Source organism: Malus domestica, chromosome 11 (genome assembly GCF_042453785.1).
Source record: "Malus domestica chromosome 11, GDT2T_hap1".
Lineage (NCBI taxonomy): Eukaryota > Viridiplantae > Streptophyta > Magnoliopsida > Rosales > Rosaceae > Malus > Malus domestica.
In genome coordinates, this window is record NC_091671.1 from 40,228,300 (window position 1) to 40,250,216 (window position 21,917).

The following is a 21,917-nucleotide window of genomic DNA, read 5'->3' on the forward strand; positions in this document are numbered from 1 at the left end:
AAGGCTCGGCTAAAAAGAGTCTTTGAAGACGTTAAAAGAGACTAATATAATATTTTTAAAACTAATGAAAGACTTGATACAAAACCGAACAAAATGACATTTTAAGATTCATACGACTAACTCAATAAGACAGCGAACTCAATAAGACTTGATTGTTATTGTTTTATCATTGTGTTCGTTTGATTTATAAATTCATGTGCTAGAAATATAGAAGAATGTTTCATAAGTTGAAAATGGCAACCCCCCCCCCCCTCCCCCCTTTTTAAAGATTCATCAATAAAAACACAGTTAACTCAAATTGTGTAAGAGGGTTTACCCATAAGAAGGTAAACAAAACAAATATCCATCAAACTCAAATGGCCGGGATGAAAAAAAAAAAAAAAACAAAAAAGACTTAAAATTCAGATCCATCAAACAAATAACTAAAAGTACAACATCCCCCGTACTGCCACTTCTCTAAACACACAAGAACTCATCATTTTGCTGACTAAAACGATGGACGATGGACGGTTAGATAAAAACACACCCCTAGTAACTTAAGGTGAAAAGGAAAACACAAAACTCCATAACCACGCGAGCTTGGCCGACCCCGTCAAGGTCCGTAACGCGGAATTATGTGCTCGTAGTAGCTTCCTTTTTCTCTTCCGAAGTATCAACTCCGGCCTTGACAGCATCCTGCTCTTCGGCGGCCTCATCTTCTGCCTTTGAGAGATCTAGATCTACAATAAAAGGACGAGGGAACATTATTGGTAACCAAGACGGAACATCCGACTATTGCTTTAGCAATCTTTGTGTTATTTTTCATCCAACAAACGAACAGATTAAAGTAATTTTACATGCAGCGTTACGCAGGCAAAAAATCCAAAGCAAGAGCTTATTCAAGGTAGAAATATTTATAAAACGAACTTTGACCCTAAGATTGTTGTTGTTGGGACTGTTCACTTTAACGAAAAACCAAATTTTTACACTAAAAAATCAATCCTGATACTATTCACTTTACCCTTTATTTTGTCCTTATCGTTAAAACTCAAAGTTTTCAAGCCCTTTTCATTAGTTTACAAGGCATGAACATCTTCCCAATGGGATGGTCCACATCAAAAACCCACCTTAACTCCTACGAACCCGAAACCTAAGACTGTGTCTAAGTAGAGTCATCTCCAATCCCCATTCGTTTTTTCACGGTCATCAAACATTGTGGAACCTTTAAGCCTACATCGCGGGTTTTTGAATACTAGACCTAGACTTCCTAATGAGATGTTTATCCTTACTCGGCTTGCCACTAAAGATTAAGTGCTAATAGTCTTCTTACCTTCATCACTATCATCAAAGTCACCCATTCCTCCCATATCGTCGCCTCCCATGCCGCCCATGCCACCGAATTTCTGCATGGTACAATTAGCGTCAGAACAACAAATAGAAAAATCAAAACAGTTCAGGTAAGGGAAAACGCCAAGAAATAATATTTACTGACCGAGAAATCCATCCCTCCCAAATCCATGTCACCGGGACCTGATCCTGCTGAAAACAAGAAGTGGCATTTTAATAATAAAGTACAACAAACATGTTTTCTGTCAAATGAAACAGTCTGAGGAAATGGAACAGAATATGCGAATTGCATACCGGCAGTATCATCGTCCTCATCCACCCATTTGTCCCAATCTACTTTGACATAATGCGGTGTCTTTCCATCTCCGCGCAACAGCTTAGGCCACCATTCTGGCTCCGCCTTCTCCACAATACAGAAGATACTCCTCACGCCAACATTTATTTTGCTTTCCTATAACACAGCGGAATAATCACACAACGAAATAAGAACCCGCATAAGCACTATCATCTCTGAATAATACAAGAGCATCTGTGATTGCCCAAACAAATTCTCACCTCCACATTAACCTTATCAAAAAGATCCAGTTTGAGTTCATACTGGTGATTCTCCGCACCAGCACTAGCCGAGAAGCTGAACGTTCCATCGGGTTCAAGCTTAACCTTGGCGTCCTTTGCATCAGGCAAAAGCACTGTAAGGAAAACCTTATCCACCCTTTGCGCCCACTTCACCTCCGGATGACGACTGCGAAAACCAACCATCATTAGCGAAAAAACTTGCCTCAAATACGCATCCCTCAATCGAATATCACCCAAACAAAAACTAAAGTAAAATTCTCTGTGAATTCTTACTGTTTTGTATAAATTTCGGAACTAAATATCAACAGAGCGGTAAGGAAAAATTCAAAAGGACAAATAAACATACTTAAATTGGTGAATAATACATTATCAAAACAGGGATTAACATTTAATCACAGGCTTCAATCCAAAAAATAAAAAAATAAAAAAATAAAAAAAATAAAAAAACCCAATAAAGCAAAAGATTCCCATATAATATTTTCCATTTGTTGAACCATATTAAACAGCAAAACATGGATTAAATTAAATTAAAAGTATAAATTACTGAGTTTACATGTCTGCAGAGAGCAATCGGAATTGAAAAAAAAAAACACAAAAATTGCATATCGACGAAAAACAATGGCAGGAATGCAAAGACGATGAAATCAGAGGGCGAAAGCAGAAGAATTGAGTAAATTTGAAGAGGAAGAAGAGATGTTTACCTCATGTTTTTGCAGAAAAGGGGGAGAGTGAGAGAGAGAGAGTAAAACCCTAGAAGCTGGGAACAGAGCAGAGAGCAGAGAGGAACGTGAGTTTTACGGGCTTGCGGGAGCTTTCGTAATAACGAGAGTTTAAAGAGTAAGAGAGATTACGCGAAGCTTCTAGACTTGTAGGCTTTCTGGGCTTCTCGAACAAGGCCCAAACTCTGTAAAATCAGTCCAGTTGAATGAAGTGGCCCATTAACTCATTTGCAGAGGCCCACTATGTGGTTTTTAATATTTTGATACAAGCTTATGTTAGATAAATGTCATAGATACTGGGCCTCCCTCTTATGTCGCGTTAGGCGCTAGATGGTTAACTGCTCCAATTAATTTTTAAACATTTGAAAATTAAGAAAATACACCTAACCTAGTCCGCCCAGGTCGTGCCTCTTATTTAAACAGAAAATAGATAACTTTTATTATTCATTTTAGTTTTTTTTAATAAGTTGTAAGAAACTTGTTTAATACTTGAATGAACACTCATTATATGATTGTTCCCATATTTTCAATATAAGTAGACATTTATTCATATATTATATAATAAATTTACTTTAAATTTAAAAAATCACTTAGATCCCCACCTAAACGTTGAAACGCTAAACTCCTGACCGTCGTTCGACTAGCGCCTAGCATAATTTAAAACATGGACTCACTTCTCAACTGTTCCAAATACAACGCACCATCTCTCTCCCAAAAGAAGAGGAATTTGGCTCAGTCAAATACAATGCACCTTCAATTCTCCCAATTTTATATTAAAAAAGAAAGAGGACATGTACATGGACATTGACATTGACCTACCCCATTTTCCAAATCTATCATCTTCTTGTCTTTGAGGAACTAATAAGCATTTATCTTTATATTTTTTAATTTATCCATTCAAAAGGTGGCTTTTTAAAATGGAATGTCTATCTTTTCCTCACTTGACTCTATGTTGATCTTATCTTATAAAAGAGTTATCTTATAATGTGCGGTTGTGCCCGTACTCATTAAGTGTACCAAGAACACAACCTACGACACCAAGTTTCATTATACAATTGGTTAGAAAACTTTTTTTTTTAAAGTATTCAACCACTTGCAAAATGAAATTTGTTATACTCAATCGTGTTCTCAGTACACTAAATATTTTGGGGGGAGAGGGGGTTTGGTTTTGAAAAGTTTAATGAGAGATTTTTTACTCTCACTCCTGTCCCCAGGGCATACCCCACAACATTGAGCCGGAAATACTTACGCGTGACATTTAACTGTCAGTTGTCAACGTTACGTTATGAATCGACAAATTGTGCACTAACGAAGACTAGTGCTAGCGGAACTCGAAACTTGGTGGGACGACACACAAATATATTCATAATATTTGTTCTCATTTCTCTATTTTCATTTAGAAAAAGGAAACAAAACAAAAAAAAAATACAAACTCTACATGGGTCTTCTCTTCGCACGTGCAAGACCCTCGTATTCCTTTGTATTGAATTCATGCGTGCGTGGGCGTTGTCTGTTTGGTTTATCCGTGACGCTTTTTGGCTCTCTTCCCCCCTCCGTCCATGTCTTTTTCTTTCCTACTCCATTTTGCACTCCTTCTTCCTCCACCATGAAAAAACGCTTCTCACTTTCAGAAGCTCAGCTCCTGCGAAAATGGACAGCTCAGATCACTCCTTCAGAGCTCCCCAATTGATCTCTCACCCTCACTTCGTCTCTCCCCTCAAGCCTCAAGCCTGGTAAGTAATATTAACGATTAACTCATTTATAATTATCCTTAATGTTTTGTTTAGCATTTGATTAGAGATAATTTTTATGATTAGCCTCGTTTTTTAGCATGTCTGGAGACTGGAGAGAAAAATCTCATTGACCCCTTTAAACATTGCCAAAATCCAATACCAGAAAACAAAATTGGGTTTTTTTCTGGATCATTTTTTAAGGAAAGTAGATGGATCATTGGTTCCAAAGCTTCGATCTTTTTTTTTTTCTTTCTGTTTTTTGATCGTTTCCTTATGATTTTCTCACAGATTCGTTGAAAAAATGGAGTCCTGTGATTGCATAGACGCGCAATGGCCCCCAGATGAGCTGCTGGTGAAATATCAGTACATCTCTGATGTGTTCATTGCCCTTGCCTATTTCTCCATTCCCTTGGAGCTCATATATTTTGTGCAGAAATCCGCTTTCTTTCCGTACAGATGGGTGCTTGTGCAGTTCGGTGCTTTCATTGTTCTTTGTGGGGCAACCCATTTCATAAATGTATGGACTTTCTCAATGCACACCAAAACTGTTGCCATATTCATGACTGTTGCCAAGGTTTCGTGTGCCGTTGTATCGTGTGCTACCGCTCTAATGCTCGTTCACATTATCCCGGATTTGCTAAGCGTCAAGAAACGGGAGCTGTCGCTGAAGAGCAGAGCTGAAGAGCTTGACAAGGAGATGGGGCTTATGCTCACTCAGGAAGAAACAGGAAGGCATGTTAGGATGCTGACTCATGAAATTCGAAGCACGTTGGATAGGCACACTATATTGAAAACTACCCTTGTTGAGTTGGGTAGAACTCTAGGCCTCCAGGAATGCGCGTTATGGATGCCGTCCAGAACTGGTATGAACCTACAGCTTTCTCACACTCTGAACTACCACATACAAGCTGGGTCATCTGTGTCAATGGACCTTCCTGTTGTCAACGAAGTCTTCAACAGTTCTCGGGCAATTCGTATACCATATACCTGCCCACTGGCAAGAATCAGACCGCTTGTGGGAAGATATGTACCACCTGAGGTTGTTGCTCTGCGGGTGCCCCTTTTAAATCTTTCAAATTTTCAAATCAATGACTGGCCGGATGTCTCTGCCAAAAGCTACGCAATCATGGTTTTGATTCTACCCACGGATGGCACCAGAAAGTGGCGAGAACATGAACTGGAGCTGGTTGATGTTGTGGCAGATCAGGTGTGTTTTGTTGTTCACTCGTTCCGTTTTCACTGAATGACTTGCCATCGTGATACATGACTCTTTTTCTTTGTATTTCACAATGCTTATTTGCGTACTGTTCGGGTGCTGTTTGCATCTGAAGTTCATGAATTGAAAGGCTAATGTATTAACGACTGATATGTCACTTGTCTTCCTTATGATTCCTATACACGTACTTAAAAGGTTATAACAAGTGTAGTTGTGCTCAGGTAGCTGTTGCTCTTTCACATGCTGCTATTCTGGAAGAGTCTATGCGAGCCCGTAAACAGCTCACGGAGCAGAACGATGCTTTAGATTTAGCTTGGAGAGAAGCAGAGATGGCAATCCATGCCCGTGATGATTTCCTTGCTGTCATGAACCATGAAATGAGGACACCAATGCATGCAATCATTGCATTGTCTTCTCTTCTGTTAGAGACGGAACTGACTCCGGAAGAAAGGCTTATGATAGAGACAGCACTAAAGAGTAGCAACCTTTTGGAAACACTTGTTAATGATGTGTTAGATCTTTCTAGACTTGAAGATGATAGCCTAGAATTAGACACTGAAAGATTTAACCTCCATGGAGTTTTCAGAGAGGTAAACTTTCCAGACTCAGGGCTTGAATGTGTACTTTGGAATAATTTGGTTTTCGTGAACTTACATACAAACCTTTTACAAACTGTAGGTAATGAATTTGGTACAGCCCGTCGCATCTGTGAAGAAGTTGTCTATGACTTTGATTCAATCCCCTGACTTACCTGTGTATGCCGTTGGAGATGAGAATCGGCTGTTGCAAACTATTCTCAACGTTGCCGGTAATGCTGTGAAGTTCACAAAGCAGGGCTATATTTCAATTACAGCATCTGTTGCGAAATCAGAATCTTCAAGAGACTGGCAACCGCCGGAGTTTTATCCAGCGTCAACTGATGGTTACTTCTACCTACGAGTTCAGGTCAATTATTGTGTGTTTTATCGCTGTTTAGCTTTTCTTTGTGTGCTGAGGTCGATACATCTCTTAGTAACTTCGACGGTGAAGCAACGTGATCTGATGGCATTCCTGTTGCAGGTTAAGGATTCTGGCTGTGGTGTTCTCCCAGAAGATATTCCTCATCTTTTCACCAAGTTTTCTCAGCCCCGAAATGGATCCAATCAAATAAACAACGGTGCAGGACTTGGACTTGCCATTTGCAAACGGTATGGTTGAAAACTTTCCGATCTTTCATCATTTCCGTAGGGCATTTAAAAACTTGCATCCTGCTTTTGTTTTCTCGCCTATTCATCCAACTTGGTCACCTTATGTCCTGAAATGACTTGGATTAGGTTTGTAAACACCATGGGAGGTCATATTTGGATTGAAAGCGAGGGTATCGACAGAGGGAGTATCGTTGCATTCATCGTCCAACTAGGGATATGCGACAATCATAGTGATACAACAACACACCAGGTCCAGATTGCCACCTAAAGGACAAGCAAATTATGGAAGCGGAGATCTCATCGGACACAAACCCGCCTTTAGGGATTGTTTCGGAATAACTTCATCGAATGCACGTTATCAAAGAAGTCTTTGAATGCCAGTGGATACACCGATCAATGTTTTCTGCCTGGCAGAGTTATTAGCTCAACCGGGGAATTTTGGTTTAGTATGTTGAGGTTGGAAGAAATTTGTGTGTTTAAAATTGTGAACGTTGATTGTTACTGTTATCCTCATCGTTACGAGGCCATCAGTGGGAAATGTTGCTTAATTAGTGTTAAATCCTCGTCCGAATGAGGCAAACCAGGTAATTAAAACCTGTTTGATAGTCGATACTCCATTATCTTAAATCGTTCGATAACTAGGTTCAAGGAAACCGATATCCTGGACAACTTTAGATCGTAAACAAAACCAAGATGAATCAGATAACACCGTAAAAATTGTTAAACGAGCATTCCGTATTAAATCCGATAATCAAAATAAGTAGTTCCGGGACCAAAAACCGATCAATAGATAAAGGAATCTAATCTTCATACAGAGTACAACGATTTTGAAATCTCTTTCGGCTAGAAGATAAAGTACTGAAGAACAAAACAAACAAACAAACAAACTTGCTCGTCAAAACTAATCTAACCAGGTGAATCGAGACAAATGGACCATAACAAGTCATCAATCCATCAGTTCTCCTCATAGAGCACTCACTTCTTTGATTTCTTGGATACCCTGCAAGTAAAAGAGAACCTAATTAGCAAAAAACAACACAAACAAGATCAGCAGATAACATATTAGGGTTTCAAGGCAGGGTATTAACTGTGTTGGTTGAGCTGCAGCTGGGGCAGCGGGTGCTGGTGCTTTCTCTTGAGGTCCCTGAACGCATTTGAGAATAATCAGCAACGTGAGAATTTCATATGAATTACAGAATAATCAGTAAACAAATTACGGTGACAATACCTGGGCCAAGCGTTCCTCTCTCCTAGCGTGCTTCCTCTCCCTGCTAGCCTTGTTCTTTGCCCGCTTAGCCTCGAACTGATCAGACAGAGTCTTCTCTCTGGCCTTCTCAGCCTTTGACTTGTGAATGCTCTCCATCAGCACTCTCTTATTCTTGAAAACATTACCCTTAACCTTCATGTACATGTCATGGTACATGTGCTTGTCAATCTTCTTCGACTCACGGTACTTGCGAAGCAACCTCCTGAGCACACGCATCCTCCTCATCCAAAGGATCTTGGTTGGAAGCCTTGCTTCCCTGGTACCCTTACGCTTACCTAAAAATTTAAGCAACCACTCATTAAAATGTGCCAAGTTTCCTGGTTCGGATAAATTCAAACACTATTGTATGTATGATCACCAAAACAATTAAGGCGAAATCACATAGAGAATAGACATACCATATCCAGAGTGACGTCCCTTTCTCTTAGCCTCCTTCATACGACGTGCACGAGAGCGAGAGTGAATCTTGGTCGGCTTCCTGATGATGAAACCATCCTTGACCAACTTCCTTATGTTTTGGCCTGCAATTCAGAATCAAACCCATCAACAAACAATCCACAGAAAGGCGGAAAGGCACAAAAACATTGGCCTCCCAATACTGTCAACCCAAACATCCACTTAAACGGTTGCAAATTATCGGTGAAACTTCACAAGTAGACAATACGAGGAAAATTCACATACAACACAAGTAAAACATACACTATCTCAACACAAAAACATCTCTTCATATTTTACACTCTACGACTACAAAATGCTTTACGTGCCACAACAATACTTTACGCTCTACAACATTATTGCAACAATTACGCAAATGTTAATTACTAAATACTAATCTGCAGATAATAAAGGGGTACCACTCAGGTTAAATACCGATATCAATTATCCACCGCTCATGTATATCAATTATCCACAGCTCATGTACTTAAACTAACCGTAGATTAAATCTAAACCAAATATCTAATCTTTCACATAAACCTAATTCCAAACAGTATACAGAAATCTCAAAACTTCAAGAACCGTACACAAATCGCGTCCGTACAACACAGAGTAGTTACATGTTCAAGTTTTCACGATAGCCCAACGGTGGATTAACGCGGGATTAAAGAAATGGATTAAAAAATAATCAAAAGGATTAAGCAGTGCAGGATAAGCAGATCAACAGGAAGGAATAAGAAGAAAATGAAGGGAAAGGGGAAGATGAACGTACGAGAGTTGGCCATGGAGATCTCGCTGACCTCATTGGGGTCGAGCCAGACCTTGCCGCGACCGCACTTGAGGACGCTGGAGGCGAGCCTCTTCTGGAGCTTGAGCGAAACCATCGCCGGCGTCTTACCTCCTTCCTTGTTTTTTGGCAACTGCTGTGGGCAGAGAGGCTGAGCTTTTGTGGAACACAAAGTTTTTATATATCGCTCGACTTCTGCGGTTTTAGAGTTTCGACCTAGGGTTTCGTCATATGACTGGGCCTTATAATTTCATGGGCCTCTTTCTTCTAGTCTGTTTTATGTGGGCTCTTTAGATGGGTGATCCAGCCCAACAACAAATTCGGAATTTTTTGTTAAGGAAAACTAACGAAAAGTTCAAAAAAAAAAAATTAGTTTTATTGAAAAATGATAAATAAAAGTGTAGTGAATAATACCAGAGAAAGGTAAAACTGTGGTTTTTCGTTAAAAGTAAATAGTATCGGGAGTGTTTCGTTAAAACTTCCTTTTTTTTTACTGGTTTAATTTGAGTGGTTCTGTCATTCAGTAGTTAGTACTACGATCTAATAGAATGAGAGGTCTTAGGTTCGATTTTCTCCAAAGACGAATTTGAACCACATTATTGTTAGTCCATTATGAGGTTAAACCCACCTAGCCCTTAGATAATATTGTTTGTTAAAATATATATATATATATATATATATATATATATATATATATATATATTTGAGTTCTTTGTACAACTACATTTTGTGTCTGAACACCCATTAATTTCATTTAAAATAAAAATCCTCTTATACACATATATAAAATTACCAAGATCTCCAAAATGCAAAAAAATAAAAATAAAAAAAATAAAAAAAACAAAACCATCAATAAGACACAAATTTGGTTTTGATCTCTCTTTTCGTTGTGAGTCTCGTGACAATTTGAGATGTCCAACCCTAAACTTTTTGTTGTTTAAGTTTGTTTGTGCCCTAGCCTTTTTTTTTTTAAACACGCTCCACCGAAACAGCCATAATTGTGTGTAGAAGAAGAAAAAAAGTGTGCGGAAGTCGTTTTCTTTTTTGAGTTGCCTTATCCTTTCATGAGTCATAAAAGTGGCATCCATCTCCATGGACTGTATTAAATAACCCTTGTGTGTTGATATTGGTTTGGTTGGTTAAGGAGCTCGCAATGTGGATTAGTTGGCCTAAACAACAATACCTACAATAGTATTAAACCCGGCCTCGTAACCCAACATATCCGACCTCAACTGCTCAAGTAGCCAACAAAAATTTCAAATGCATGAGGAATGATGCTGTCCAGGATCATTTTCTGCACGGCAGTCCTGTTGGCGACGTTGGCAGTAATCCTCTTGGCTTTGTTCTCGCCGCTACCTAAAAGAAAGTCGTCGCCGCCGTGGCTCGACCTTTCCTTATACATTCAACAACCACCCAACAACAACAACAACAACATTGCAGGCTCAAATAACGCCGGAAAACAACCGCAACCGGACAGCAGCGGAGGAGCGTTCATCTTCCACCGGATGCTCACCGAGGGACCCGAGAACACTTCCCGTGTGGTGGGGAAAGCACAGGGATTCATAATCCCCGTGGAGCACTTTGCCAACTCGGGATTCAACATAATCTACCTGACCTTCCACACGCCTCAGTATTCCGGCAGCCTCAGCGTGGAGGCCAAGCATGTTTCCCGCCAAGACACGGAGGAGCTTACGGTGATGGGCGGAACGGGGTCGTTTGCTTTTGCGAGAGGAGTTGCCGTTTTTGCTCAGACAACTGATCAGGATGACCAGCAACCGTCATCGGGGAATGGGGTGGATTATGCCACTTATCATGTAAAGTTGCAGCTTAGATTTCCCAACCAGTCTCGGACAGTTTTTGGATGAAACTCTCATGTGCACAGCACAGGTTTTGTTTTTGTAATATTTTCTCTGTAATATTTTCTCTGTAATACATATTGATTAACAATAATAATTATTTCTTGACGGGAGAGACAAATATCTAAGAATGTTATGGCAATTTAGCAAACAAAATGTTGTAAAAGTTGTATGCTGTATGCCCACATCCCACATACATTTGGAAAAAGGTGAAAATGATAGTAATATATTTGTTGTTATGTAATATTGTCAAAAGTAGTCCTCATATCATATTTAGATATTATCATGGAAGTAGCTCTATAAATAAAGTGATCCGTGTGTTATCAAAACACATTGCGAAAGAAAAAATCAAATAAAATAATAGGGATATTTTGGATGCGGTCCCTAATCCTTAACATTCTTTGATTAAAACCTTAATAGTATTCAAAGTTTGATCAAGGTCCCTTGACTTTGTACACCTCATTATTTACTATTAATATTTTTATTTTTATCGTTTTAACATTAATTGTTTAATATTTTATGAGATTTATAATCCTATAAATTTAAAATCCCTCATTATAATACTATTAGAAACGGTTACAATAAAAAAATTCAAACATTTTGATTAAATAAATAGATAAAAACTATGTAAAAATAAGAAATAATAAATTGCAAAAGAATATATCCATAGTGTTAAAAAATTGGTACATTTCACATATAATAAAGTGGTACATTAATAAAGAAGAATGGGTACATTAAAAATAAATTAGGGTACATATAAAAAATAAAAATTATGAATACAAATGCATTTTAAAAAATATAGGCGCTAAAAGAAATTAATACATGCGTACAAAATAAAACTAAAAAAGAAAATACTAAAAATTTTAGAAAAATGTTGCAAATTAAAAGTGGGTACAAACTAAAAATATAAATATATGATACAAATTTTAGGCATAAAACATTAATATACCATATGTAATTTTTCTATCATTGATTAAATATACAATATCACGTGACAGTATACACATAGGTACAAACACAAATAAAACTTTAAAAAATATGGGCACAAAAAGAAACTAATATATGGGTACAAATTAAAAATGAAAAGAAAATTGGTACAAATTAAAAAATATTTGCAAATTAAAAATAGGTACAAACTAAAAATAAAAATATATGATAAAAAATTTAGCCATAAATATAAATATACTAATTGTAACATTTTTAACATTAAAGGAATATATTTAAAAATAAAAATATTTTATTATTCAAATAATTAATGATGTTATTAATACCCAAGGACCTTGATAAAAAATTGAAAATGAATAGGATTTTAATCAATGAAGTAACAAAAAGAATGATGTAAACCTAATTTTCCCTAAATAATATCAGTCTATCTCCCTCCCTTTCTTTATCTGCCATCCCTTGTGTTACAGCTACTAAAGTTACAGTGTGATATTTTGCTCTTATTTCGCACATGTCTTTAGCAAAAGTTATTTCTCTAACTTTTGCCTATTTATAACACAAAACATATTATTATTATTATTTTTTTTTATTTTTTTTGCTTCATAGCCTAGTAACCCTATCAGTTGTCTCTATTTTTTTTCTCTCACCTCCCTTTAATCCACGTTTTCTGCCAAATAAGTTTAACGAAAAGTTTTCGGTACTATTCATTTTAACGAAAAATCATATTTTTACACTAAAAAATCAATCATGGTATTATTTACTTTACCCTTGATTTTGTCATAATCGTTAAAACTCAAAGTTTTCAAATCATTTTTATTAGTTTTTCTTTTATAAAAGGCTAAACGAGAAAAAATCATTGGGTGCAGACGAGCGGGCCACATAATCGTCCAATCGAAGACACATCTAGTCGGACCAGTCTCGAGTGGGTGAGGTGGAGTTGCCCGGGGGGTGTTTGGGTGTGTGGTGGGCTGGAAGGCAGCCCAACCCAGTCCAATCCAATATCAGGCCCATCCAGCAATCACGTGTTTGGTAGTGTAGTACAAATTACAATAGAAGAAAAAGACAAGTAGTACAAAGGAACGTACAAGTTTGCAAAAGGCGGCAACTGTGGGCGCGCACTGGGAACGGGAAAACCACGCGCTCCTAAATTGGAAATAAATCACGTTTTATTTAATAATATTAATAATTCTTTGGAGAGAGCGAAACTGGAAATTTAAAAACAACGGCGCCGCCGCAACGGGTAGGAATGGAATGGGATTCACCGACAAATTGTGCGGTGTTATGTTTTTTAACTTTCTCATATTACTATGCATTTTCGCGATTTAACAAAATGTGCACGATGGTTTTTAAGTTTTTTAAAATGAACTTTGACGAAAAGCTTCTGATATTGTTCACTTTAACGAAAAACCATATTTTTACATTAAAAAATCAATCTTGATACTATTCACTTTACTATTTATTTTGTCATTTTGTTTAAACTTAAAGTTTTTAAACATTTTTCATTAATTTTTTTTTTTTTAAATAATGGGGAATTGGATTCCATCCGGATTCTCACATCTTAATTATTCATCTTGTATCATGTGGTTAGAAATCGTTTGATTTTTTTATTTAAAATTAAACACAAATAGTATCTGACGAAAACTGACTTTATGATATACGATGAACGACTAGGATGTGAGAATTCTTAGGATCCTCACAAAATGAATCCCAAGGGGATCCCTTTCCAAATAATGATGTTGGAATGTCGTGATTGATTTGAAATTGGAATTTACATGACCTTTTTTTCTGTTCTTTTTTTAGTTTCTTTTTCTTTTTCAATTAGAAGGAAGAATTGTTAGGACTGTACATAATCAAAGAGGATGATTAGAAACTAAAAATTGAATAATTTAAACAGAGTTGCAATTGTCTTTGGGTAATTAAGAACAAACTAATTAAACATTAAACACCTACAATTCAGATTAATCAGGAAGAAACCAATGATCAAAATCATCAATTTCCCCTGACCAACTCAATTTACAACCACCAAAATTAAAATAAAAGTAATAAAAGCAGATAACATTAATCACACGGAAGCAGGAACGCTATGGTCGTCATCGAAGCTCCAGAGATCATCACCAAGGGTGCTTTCCTGAGGCGGAGGATTCTGAGGAGCCGCCGTGGACTGCCCATCCAGATACGGAATCTGATAGAACTTCATCATGCTCTCATACGCCATTAGCTCCTCGGAAAGCTTCTGCACTTCGTCCTCTTCCATTCTTGCAATCGCCTCCAAGCTCCGTTTCCCTTCTTTAGTTTCCTCCACTTCTGTCAGCTCAGCTCCGCCGTGACAACCGCCGCTCCCGTTCTGATTGCAACCCAGAAAGCCCGTTGAGGAGAAAGCGCCATCTGAACCACACCCAGAGTTTTCTTCCCCGGAAATAACAATTGGGTCGGTGTTCACATTAGCCTTGGAGTTAAACTCAATCGACATGGAATTGGAGGGAAATGTCGCAATCTGGTTCAGATCATACCCAAATCCCAAATCAAAGCTTTTGGGTTGATACAGATTAGTATTTGGGTTTCTCAGATACGTCTTGGCGGGGAGGTGGTCGTCTTCGTTGGGGAAATTGACCTTGGCTTTTTTGCCGCGGATTTTGCGAGCCTCCCTGTCGTAAGCTCGGGCCGCCTCCTCGGCGGTGTTGAAGGTACCGAGCCAAACTCGAACCCCTTTTCTGGGATCACGAATCTCGGCGGCCCATTTGCCCCACGGACGCTGCCTGATGCCTCGGTAGAGGTTCTTCCTCTGCCTCTTAGCCGGCTTCTCTTCTTGTACATCACCTGTTTGTGAAAAATCCCCAGTCACAATCCGAACGAAAATTCTCATCTTTTAACTCGCAGAAAAACAACATACGGATGAAAAAAGAGCGTACCTGAAATGGGTTGGGATAATTTACGCGGAGTTGAGTCGGTGCGATTAACCGGGGTGGGATTGCAGTCGAAGAAAGTGTCGGGATCGAACTTGGCGAAGGGAGAGTCCGGCCATATGTCAGAGGCGGTGACACAACGGCGACGGTCGCGAGGGATGAAATTAGCGATTATAGCACCACCGCACATTCTCGAAATCGAAAAACTTGTTGAATTAACTCCGAGATGAACTGAAAATTGAGATGGGGGGGGGGGGGGGGGGGGGAGAGAGAGAGAAAGAGAAGGGTTTAAGGGATGAGCGAGAGATGAGCGAGAAAGGAGGAGGGGAGGGGGGTTTTGTACGAAGAGAAATGGACACTGTTTGCTATTTAGTATTAATTACATGTCCTTTTGTGGAACTTTCGTTGGATTTCACCTAACCCTTTATTAAGAGGAGTTTTAACGAAAAGTCCGGGTACTGTTCATTTTAACGAAAAACCACATTTTTACATTAAAAAGTCAAACCTAGTATTATTCACTTTACCTTTTATTTTGTCTTTATCGTTAAAATTCAAAATTTTTAAACCCTTTTCATTAGTTTTTCTTTTATTAAATTTGTTACCATAAATCTTATTGGGCCTTGCGTGGCTGGCAAGCTTTTGGGCCTTGCGTGGCTGGCAAGCTTCTCGGACCTTTTCTTTTGAGTCCAACTGGCCCTAATGAGAGAGCAATGGTACTTATGTGAAACTCTGCCTACGTAAGTTGAAATATGAGTAATTATTTGGCGGCGGATAGAGACTTAAAAATAGGGATTTTCTATCAATTCTATGTCATGTAACGTCAATTTTTTTGTCAATATTATAAAAAAATTTGTTAAAAATGTGAGATAACTGAGAGTTCATAGAGAGTCTTATTTTTTAGAAGTTCATTTAGTATTCTCAAGGTTTTTTATGATAAAACTCTGCATCTATAATACGTGGTGAAGTTGGGAGACAATATCAAAATGATCAAATGATTGATGGTGGATAATCTGATGAACCACTTCTATCTATTTTAAATCTCTAAAATCAAAATGAGAAGTTATGATAACCTCATGAATCATTTTGGCTAAAGAAACCCTTTTTTAAATAATAAATGTTGAGTAAACGTTTAAATGGGTATGTCCTACTCTGAAAGAAGTGGAGTAGCTTTAACTCAAGTGGTTGATAAGTTGGTGGATATATGTATATAATATCATTAAACATTAGAGTGAAGAGTGAGTGATGCAAGCAAAGCAAGTTTAGAAACCGCTCAGCACATCGTATGAATATTCTAACGTCTAAGTGGTGGGCATAATCCATCATTTTTTTTTAAAGGTAGACAACTGGTAACAAGTCACTATTATCTATCTTTTTCTGGCCCAAAAAGGTTAAGAAAAGATCTACACTATCCATAACTAAAGTCAGGCAGACTCACGAACTTAGAGCATTGAACCCCGTACCTCCCACATTCATCATCCATCTCATCCATTTTGGCTTGTTTAAGTGACAATTAACAACTAATAATGGAAAACTTCAAAGCTGTTTTGTTTGTTTGTTGTTGTTTGTGTTTGAATTCAACGGTAAAAATTGCCTTTTGAGTCTTTGACTGCCAATATTGCAATATCTGAATTAGTCCACACCACTTCGTGTTCGTCGAGTCTTATTTGACATTACAAATTTACATTAATTTAATGTAATCTTTTTGTCACTTTTGCTACAAGTAGATTGTATTTTATGTTTCATGTCTACTTAATGTCGTCTCGACTTTCGTAAAATAGAGAACCGTGTTGATTTGAAACGTCTTTTATGCTTAATGTCATCTCGACTTTCGCAAAATAGAGAACCGTGTTAGTTTGGAGCGCCTTTTTATATTTGCCTAATGTCGACAATGCATTGAGCAGCCAGTTGGCACAAATATAAAAGTAAAACTAACAAAAAGTCTTAAAAAACTTTAGTTTTTAACGAAAATAACAAAATAAAGGTGTAGGTGAATAATACAAGGAGTGACTTTTCAAGATAATGTTAAAAATAAACAATACCAGAAATGTTTCATTAAGATTTCCAAATATAAATGATATACTAAAAACTATAATCCCAAGTGTGTAGCAATTGATGGGAAATGAAAGATTGAGGAAAATGGAGGAGGATTGTCTGCCCTCCAAGTTTCGGTGCCCTTCTATGCCCTCCTGTTTTGTGTGGTCACGGTTAAGTCACGTTAATATTTTATATTATTTTTTTATAAATATAATAAAACAAAAATGAATAATAATATAAAATATTAACGTGGTTTAACCGTGACCACACAATCAGGAGGGCATGGGAGGGCACGGGAACTTGGAGGGCAGACAATCCTCCTCCGAGGAAAATTCCACAAAAGTTATCATAAAATTTACTTTTAGGTTGTTTTTCGACTTTTTAAAATTCATGTTGGATCTCACCAACATGTTTTATTAGTTATTCTATTTTTGGCTTAAGTACTCAATGAAAAATATTTATATGATTCAATAATGATAAGACCGCTCTTAAATGACTTATAATATTTTGTTAATGCCCCTAAAAATTATTGCGCGCAAACTCAATGATCACATTATTCACTTAAATTTTAAGGAAAATTAATGAAAATAATTTGAAAATTTTGAGTTTTAATGATAAGGGTAAACTGTCGGTTTACCCCCTGAACTTTCACCTCACTTTCGATTTCCCCCCTGAACTTTTCTATTGGAAAATTAAGGACTCAAACTAATTTTTTTAGCCAATTTGCCCCCTACCGTTAGTTTTTCATATATTCCATCCATATTTCCGTTAAGTGAGATCATGTGCATAACATGTGAGGATAGTTAAGTCATTTCAATTTAAAAATGATTAAAAGCTGAAAATAAATAATAATAATAATTTTCCCTCTATTTTTTCCCGCTAATTCATATCCTCAATTTTAATTTTCTCTCTCATTCCTATGCATGAGAAATAATATATGGTGTTATTGTCTTCATAAGTAGCTAAGTTAATCTTTTTTTTGAAGCATGTACTACCATTTTTATTTTCTCTAACAAATTAATAATTTGACAAATGCTCATGGTGTTATTGTCTCCAAAGCAGTGCATTAATATAAGAAACATGTCCATAAAAAAGACTAGGGTTTCTTATATTAATGCACTGCTTTGGAGACAATAGCACCATTAGCATTTGTCAAATTATTAATTTGTTAGAGAAAATAAAAATGGTAGACAATAACACCATATGTCATTTCTCATGCATAGGAATGAGAGGGAAAAATAAAATCAAGGATAGGAATTAGCGGGAAAAAATAGAGGGAAAGTTTTGCTTTTTTTATTATTTTCAGTTTTTTAATCATTTTTAAGAGTGAAATAACTTAACTACCCGCACATGTTGTGCACATGGTCTCACTTAACGGAAATATGGATGGAATATATGAAAAACTAACGGTATGGGGCAAATTGGCTAAAAAAATTAGTTTGAGTCCTTAATTTTCCAATGGAAAAGTTTAGGGGGGAAATCGAAAGTGAGGTGAAAGTTCAGGGGGTAAACCGACAGTTTACTCTAATGATAAGGACAAAATAAAGGGTAAAATGAATAGTATCAGGTTTGACTTTTTAGTGTAAAAATGTGGTTTTTCGTTAAAGTGAACAGTACCGTGGGCTTTTCGTTAGAACTCCCTAAATTTTAAGCTAATACGTTCTCACGGTTTTAATTGATTTTGGAAATTTCAACATAAAACATATTCTTTTTCTTTTTAGCGTAACCTTAAGCTTCTTAAATTCATGTAGGACATTTTGAAGATGTTCTAGCTAGGTTTTAGCACCCACTATTATGTCTTATTAATTTTTATTCTTTTGACTTATATATTTAGTAAAAAAAATACTTATGTGAGTTAATAAATGGTAAGACCGTAAGACCGCTTTCAAAGCATTATAACATTTTTCTTAGGGAAAATTAGAATCTTCTACAATTTTTCTATATCATTTAGATTAAACATCTGTGCATTTTTAAAATTTGATTAAAGTGCTTTGACCAATAGTCCCTCTATTTTTTAAAATTAAAATAATTTTTGAATTTATCATTTTATTTGCATGATGCACTTTTCTTTATTTAGTGGAGATATTAGTAATTAAACCATATTTTCTCTTCTTCCAAATATGTTTTTTTTGATCAGTTTTCTTTTTTTTTTCTTTTTTGTTATGCAAACATTTATTATTGTGAAAATAAATTGAATCTAACCAACTTTTTTTTTTTTTTTTTACAATTATCTCTAACGGAGGAGAATGTAATCAAAAGACTAGATTATAGGAAATTTGTTCCAATATAATGTGCATATAACACAAAAATTATGACAAAAAAAGTTTAATCAAATCATTATTATGAATGTTTGATCTAGAGAATTCAAAACTGAGGCACCTATATCAAATGTCGTACTGATAATATTTTGTGGAAACTCAACAGACTCGTTTTTCATTAAAATTGCGAGATAATAGTAATAATATTCACGATTTTTTTTAGTAGGATTTGACACACCCCGACCAAAATCGAGGCATGCTGGCCGTCACGTGAGAATGACGTAACCATGTGCACAGTGCGGAAGCAATAATGATAAGGATAAATACGAGTGAATAAAAACCAAACTACTAAAAGTACTAGCTAAGATAAGGTGTAAGTGCAAGATTAAGTGTGAAATACATAATCAGAGTATGAATGGCTTAAGTGTAGTTCAACTGAATAAGTACTAATTATACAACACCCAAGGGTGATCGTACATTTGTGATGTTCTGTCAGAACCACCGTCGAAATCCCCGTGAGTCACCAAAGCACTTCTACCTAAAACCTGGAGGGGCGCAAAACAGAAAGTGTGAGTGGGCAAAAACAAAGCTTTTCAAAATCATTTCATTTCTTAAAAGTTCTAACCCATCACCGTAACACCTGTATAATTTCCCAGAAAAATAATAATATATGCTAGATCAGAAATCATACTCAGGATGAAAATTCATAGAAATATACCATGCCAAAGTATTTCAATGAAATGTTATAAGTAATCCAGTTAAATGTATCAATGCCAGATATCATATCAGCCGGATCCACCTAACGTGACCTACACGGCTGAGTCTATAGCTCATAACCAATCTCAATCATATCAAATCTTGCACACGAGTCGGAACCACCTAAAGTGGTATGTACGACAAGACTAGGTATAAAATAAATATGCTCTAGTACTACGATCACGTGAAGACTGTACGAATAATCGTGGGTCACCTACTAGTCAGAACCACCTAAAGTGGTATGTACGACAAGCATGTGCACCTAACTTGGATCTAAGGTGAGCATATGGTGCGGGAGTTGAACATCACGTGAAGGACTGTGCCCTAACTCTGGGCGGGAACACTAACACTGAGGTGCAGGTTTATGAGCTTTCAATGCATCACATCATATCTCGCATAACTAAAACAACCTCATATCTTTAATTTATGAACCTACTTGGCACTTACCTAAGCGTCTGAAGCACCAATCATAAATATATGCAACTACTAATGCATAAATAAGATAGGCAGATACTTTGCATGACATTTCAAAAAGGATAATTATTCAAATTCATTTTTTGGGAAAAATCTCAAGTATATAGGTATATACGGAAAACCAAAAGCCCACTCACTGATATGTCGAAGGGTTGTAGCCCCCGAGCCTTGATTGATGGCGCTCGTCCTTCGGATAGGTCTCACCTATATGCGAAATAACTAAATAAACATTATTTAAGACACATACACAAAACTAGGATTTAACTTCTCATACAATGCTCAAATGGGGTGTTTGAATATACCAACGTGATCTACTAAACACAACGAATATCCCCATATTTTAAAAAGAAAATTCCGACCACCCACGTGCCGGCCAAGGCACGGCCAGACGTGTCCCCACACGCGGCTAAACCCTAACTGAAACTTAACTGCCGTTTGGAATATTCCGTTAAAACCTTAATAGAATTTAACGGCGTTACCTGACGCCGTTAGAATATTCCGTCAGACTTGAAGGAATATTTCCCTTCGTCTTCCTTGGTTCGCCAAAGACAGTCGCCGATTTCTGGAAAAAAATTTAAAACTTCATATCTTCTTCATTTCTTAACCAAAATTCATGAAATTTGTACCAAAATGAAGCTTACAACGAGTACAACAAAACCTTGCCAATTTCAAGCCTTGAAATCCATGGAATCTCGCCGGAGAAACCTCGATAATCTGGCCAAAATTGAAACTCGTCAAACTAAACTTCCCGACGTCCAAAACTTCCAACTTTCTTCCCCGAGCTTCGTGAAGATGTCCTAAAGCTTCCTATAACCTTAAAACTCACTGATAATTCCACGATCAAGACTGCATGAACAGTGACCCAAATCGGGAGTTTTGGATTCTCAGGTTTCTAGGGTTTTCACGTCTAACCACCACCACCATTCGACTCCTAAGCTCACAAGGAACAGGAAAACAGGCTCATCGACGTCGATCTGTGAAGAAATGGTCTGGTTTGAGGTTTGTCCGTACAATTGTACGGACTTTCAGAAAAATCCGAGAAAAGGAGAAAGAGAGAGAGAAAGGTCAACGGGAGTTTAGGTGTGTGTGTGGTCCAGTTTGGGCTACCAACCAAAACAAACAAAAATCTCTTTTCTAATTGGGTCCAAACACTTAGGAAAAATTTTAATTGGTCCACAACCAAAACCTAAACCACACAACACCACAAACGTTCAAGGGTACTTTAGTCTTTTCACCACCGATAAAAATAATTCAGGACGGGATGTGACAGGATTTGTGAATTTCTACAAAAACCATCACAAAACCTATTATTTTCATGCAACAATTTAAGCGCTTTGAATTCATGTATAACATTTGGGTGGTGTGTGTTTACAAAAAGAATAGTGCTGGGCCTACAGTGCTTAAACATATTGTATTTAGAATTGTGCTATTCACACATCCATTTTTAC

At 37.0% G+C, this 21,917-nt stretch overlaps 5 protein-coding genes across 7 annotated transcripts; 2 read left to right on the forward strand and 3 right to left on the reverse strand.

The window, feature by feature from the left end:
* Positions 1–277: 277 nt before the first annotated feature.
* LOC103449157 (uncharacterized protein OsI_027940) lies at positions 278–2,725 on the reverse strand. Of its 2 annotated transcripts, none has more exons than XM_008388445.4 (6): positions 2,604–2,725; positions 1,882–2,068; positions 1,621–1,777; positions 1,472–1,515; positions 1,310–1,382; positions 278–719 (listed from the first exon to the last, which is right to left on the reverse strand). In XM_008388445.4, the coding sequence occupies exons 1-6, from the start codon at positions 2,606–2,608 to the stop codon at positions 613–615; spliced, it is 573 nt and encodes a 190-aa protein (XP_008386667.3). In that variant the 5' UTR covers positions 2,609–2,725; the 3' UTR covers positions 278–612. The 2 variants fall into 2 exon arrangements, with proteins under 2 accessions (XP_008386667.3, XP_008386666.3); XM_008388444.4 differs by having other exon boundaries at positions 1,472–1,518; positions 2,604–2,723.
* A 1,930-nt stretch (positions 2,726–4,655) lies between these two features.
* LOC103449156 (ethylene response sensor 1-like) lies at positions 4,656–7,025 on the forward strand (the record flags this gene model as incomplete). The annotated part of the gene is given in 5 exon segments (NM_001293901.1): positions 4,656–5,546; positions 5,798–6,160; positions 6,249–6,515; positions 6,630–6,757; positions 6,884–7,025. Coding segments are annotated over 5 exon segments (1,791 nt in total), but the record flags the coding sequence as incomplete, so codon positions are not given.
* Positions 7,026–7,474: 449 nt separating this feature from the next.
* LOC103449155 (large ribosomal subunit protein eL19x) lies at positions 7,475–9,458 on the reverse strand. The gene is made up of 5 exons (XM_008388442.4): positions 9,232–9,458; positions 8,423–8,545; positions 7,986–8,299; positions 7,846–7,901; positions 7,475–7,757 (listed from the first exon to the last, which is right to left on the reverse strand). Exons 1-5 carry the CDS (start codon positions 9,341–9,343, stop codon positions 7,733–7,735), a joined length of 630 nt encoding a protein of 209 aa, XP_008386664.1. The 5' UTR covers positions 9,344–9,458; the 3' UTR covers positions 7,475–7,732.
* An 874-nt stretch (positions 9,459–10,332) lies between these two features.
* On the forward strand, positions 10,333–11,346 carry LOC103449154 (pterocarpan synthase 1). Its single transcript, XM_008388441.3, has one exon. It carries the CDS (start codon positions 10,518–10,520, stop codon positions 11,109–11,111), a length of 594 nt encoding a protein of 197 aa, XP_008386663.1. The 5' UTR covers positions 10,333–10,517; the 3' UTR covers positions 11,112–11,346.
* A 2,558-nt stretch (positions 11,347–13,904) lies between these two features.
* Positions 13,905–21,527, reverse strand: LOC103449153 (ethylene-responsive transcription factor ERF071-like). Of its 2 annotated transcripts, XM_070807354.1 has the most exons (3): positions 21,520–21,527; positions 14,954–15,200; positions 13,922–14,861 (listed from the first exon to the last, which is right to left on the reverse strand). In XM_070807354.1, exons 2-3 carry the CDS (start codon positions 15,135–15,137, stop codon positions 14,107–14,109), a joined length of 939 nt encoding a protein of 312 aa, XP_070663455.1. In that variant the 5' UTR covers positions 15,138–15,200; positions 21,520–21,527; the 3' UTR covers positions 13,922–14,106.
* Between the last annotated feature and the right edge of the window lie 390 nt (positions 21,528–21,917).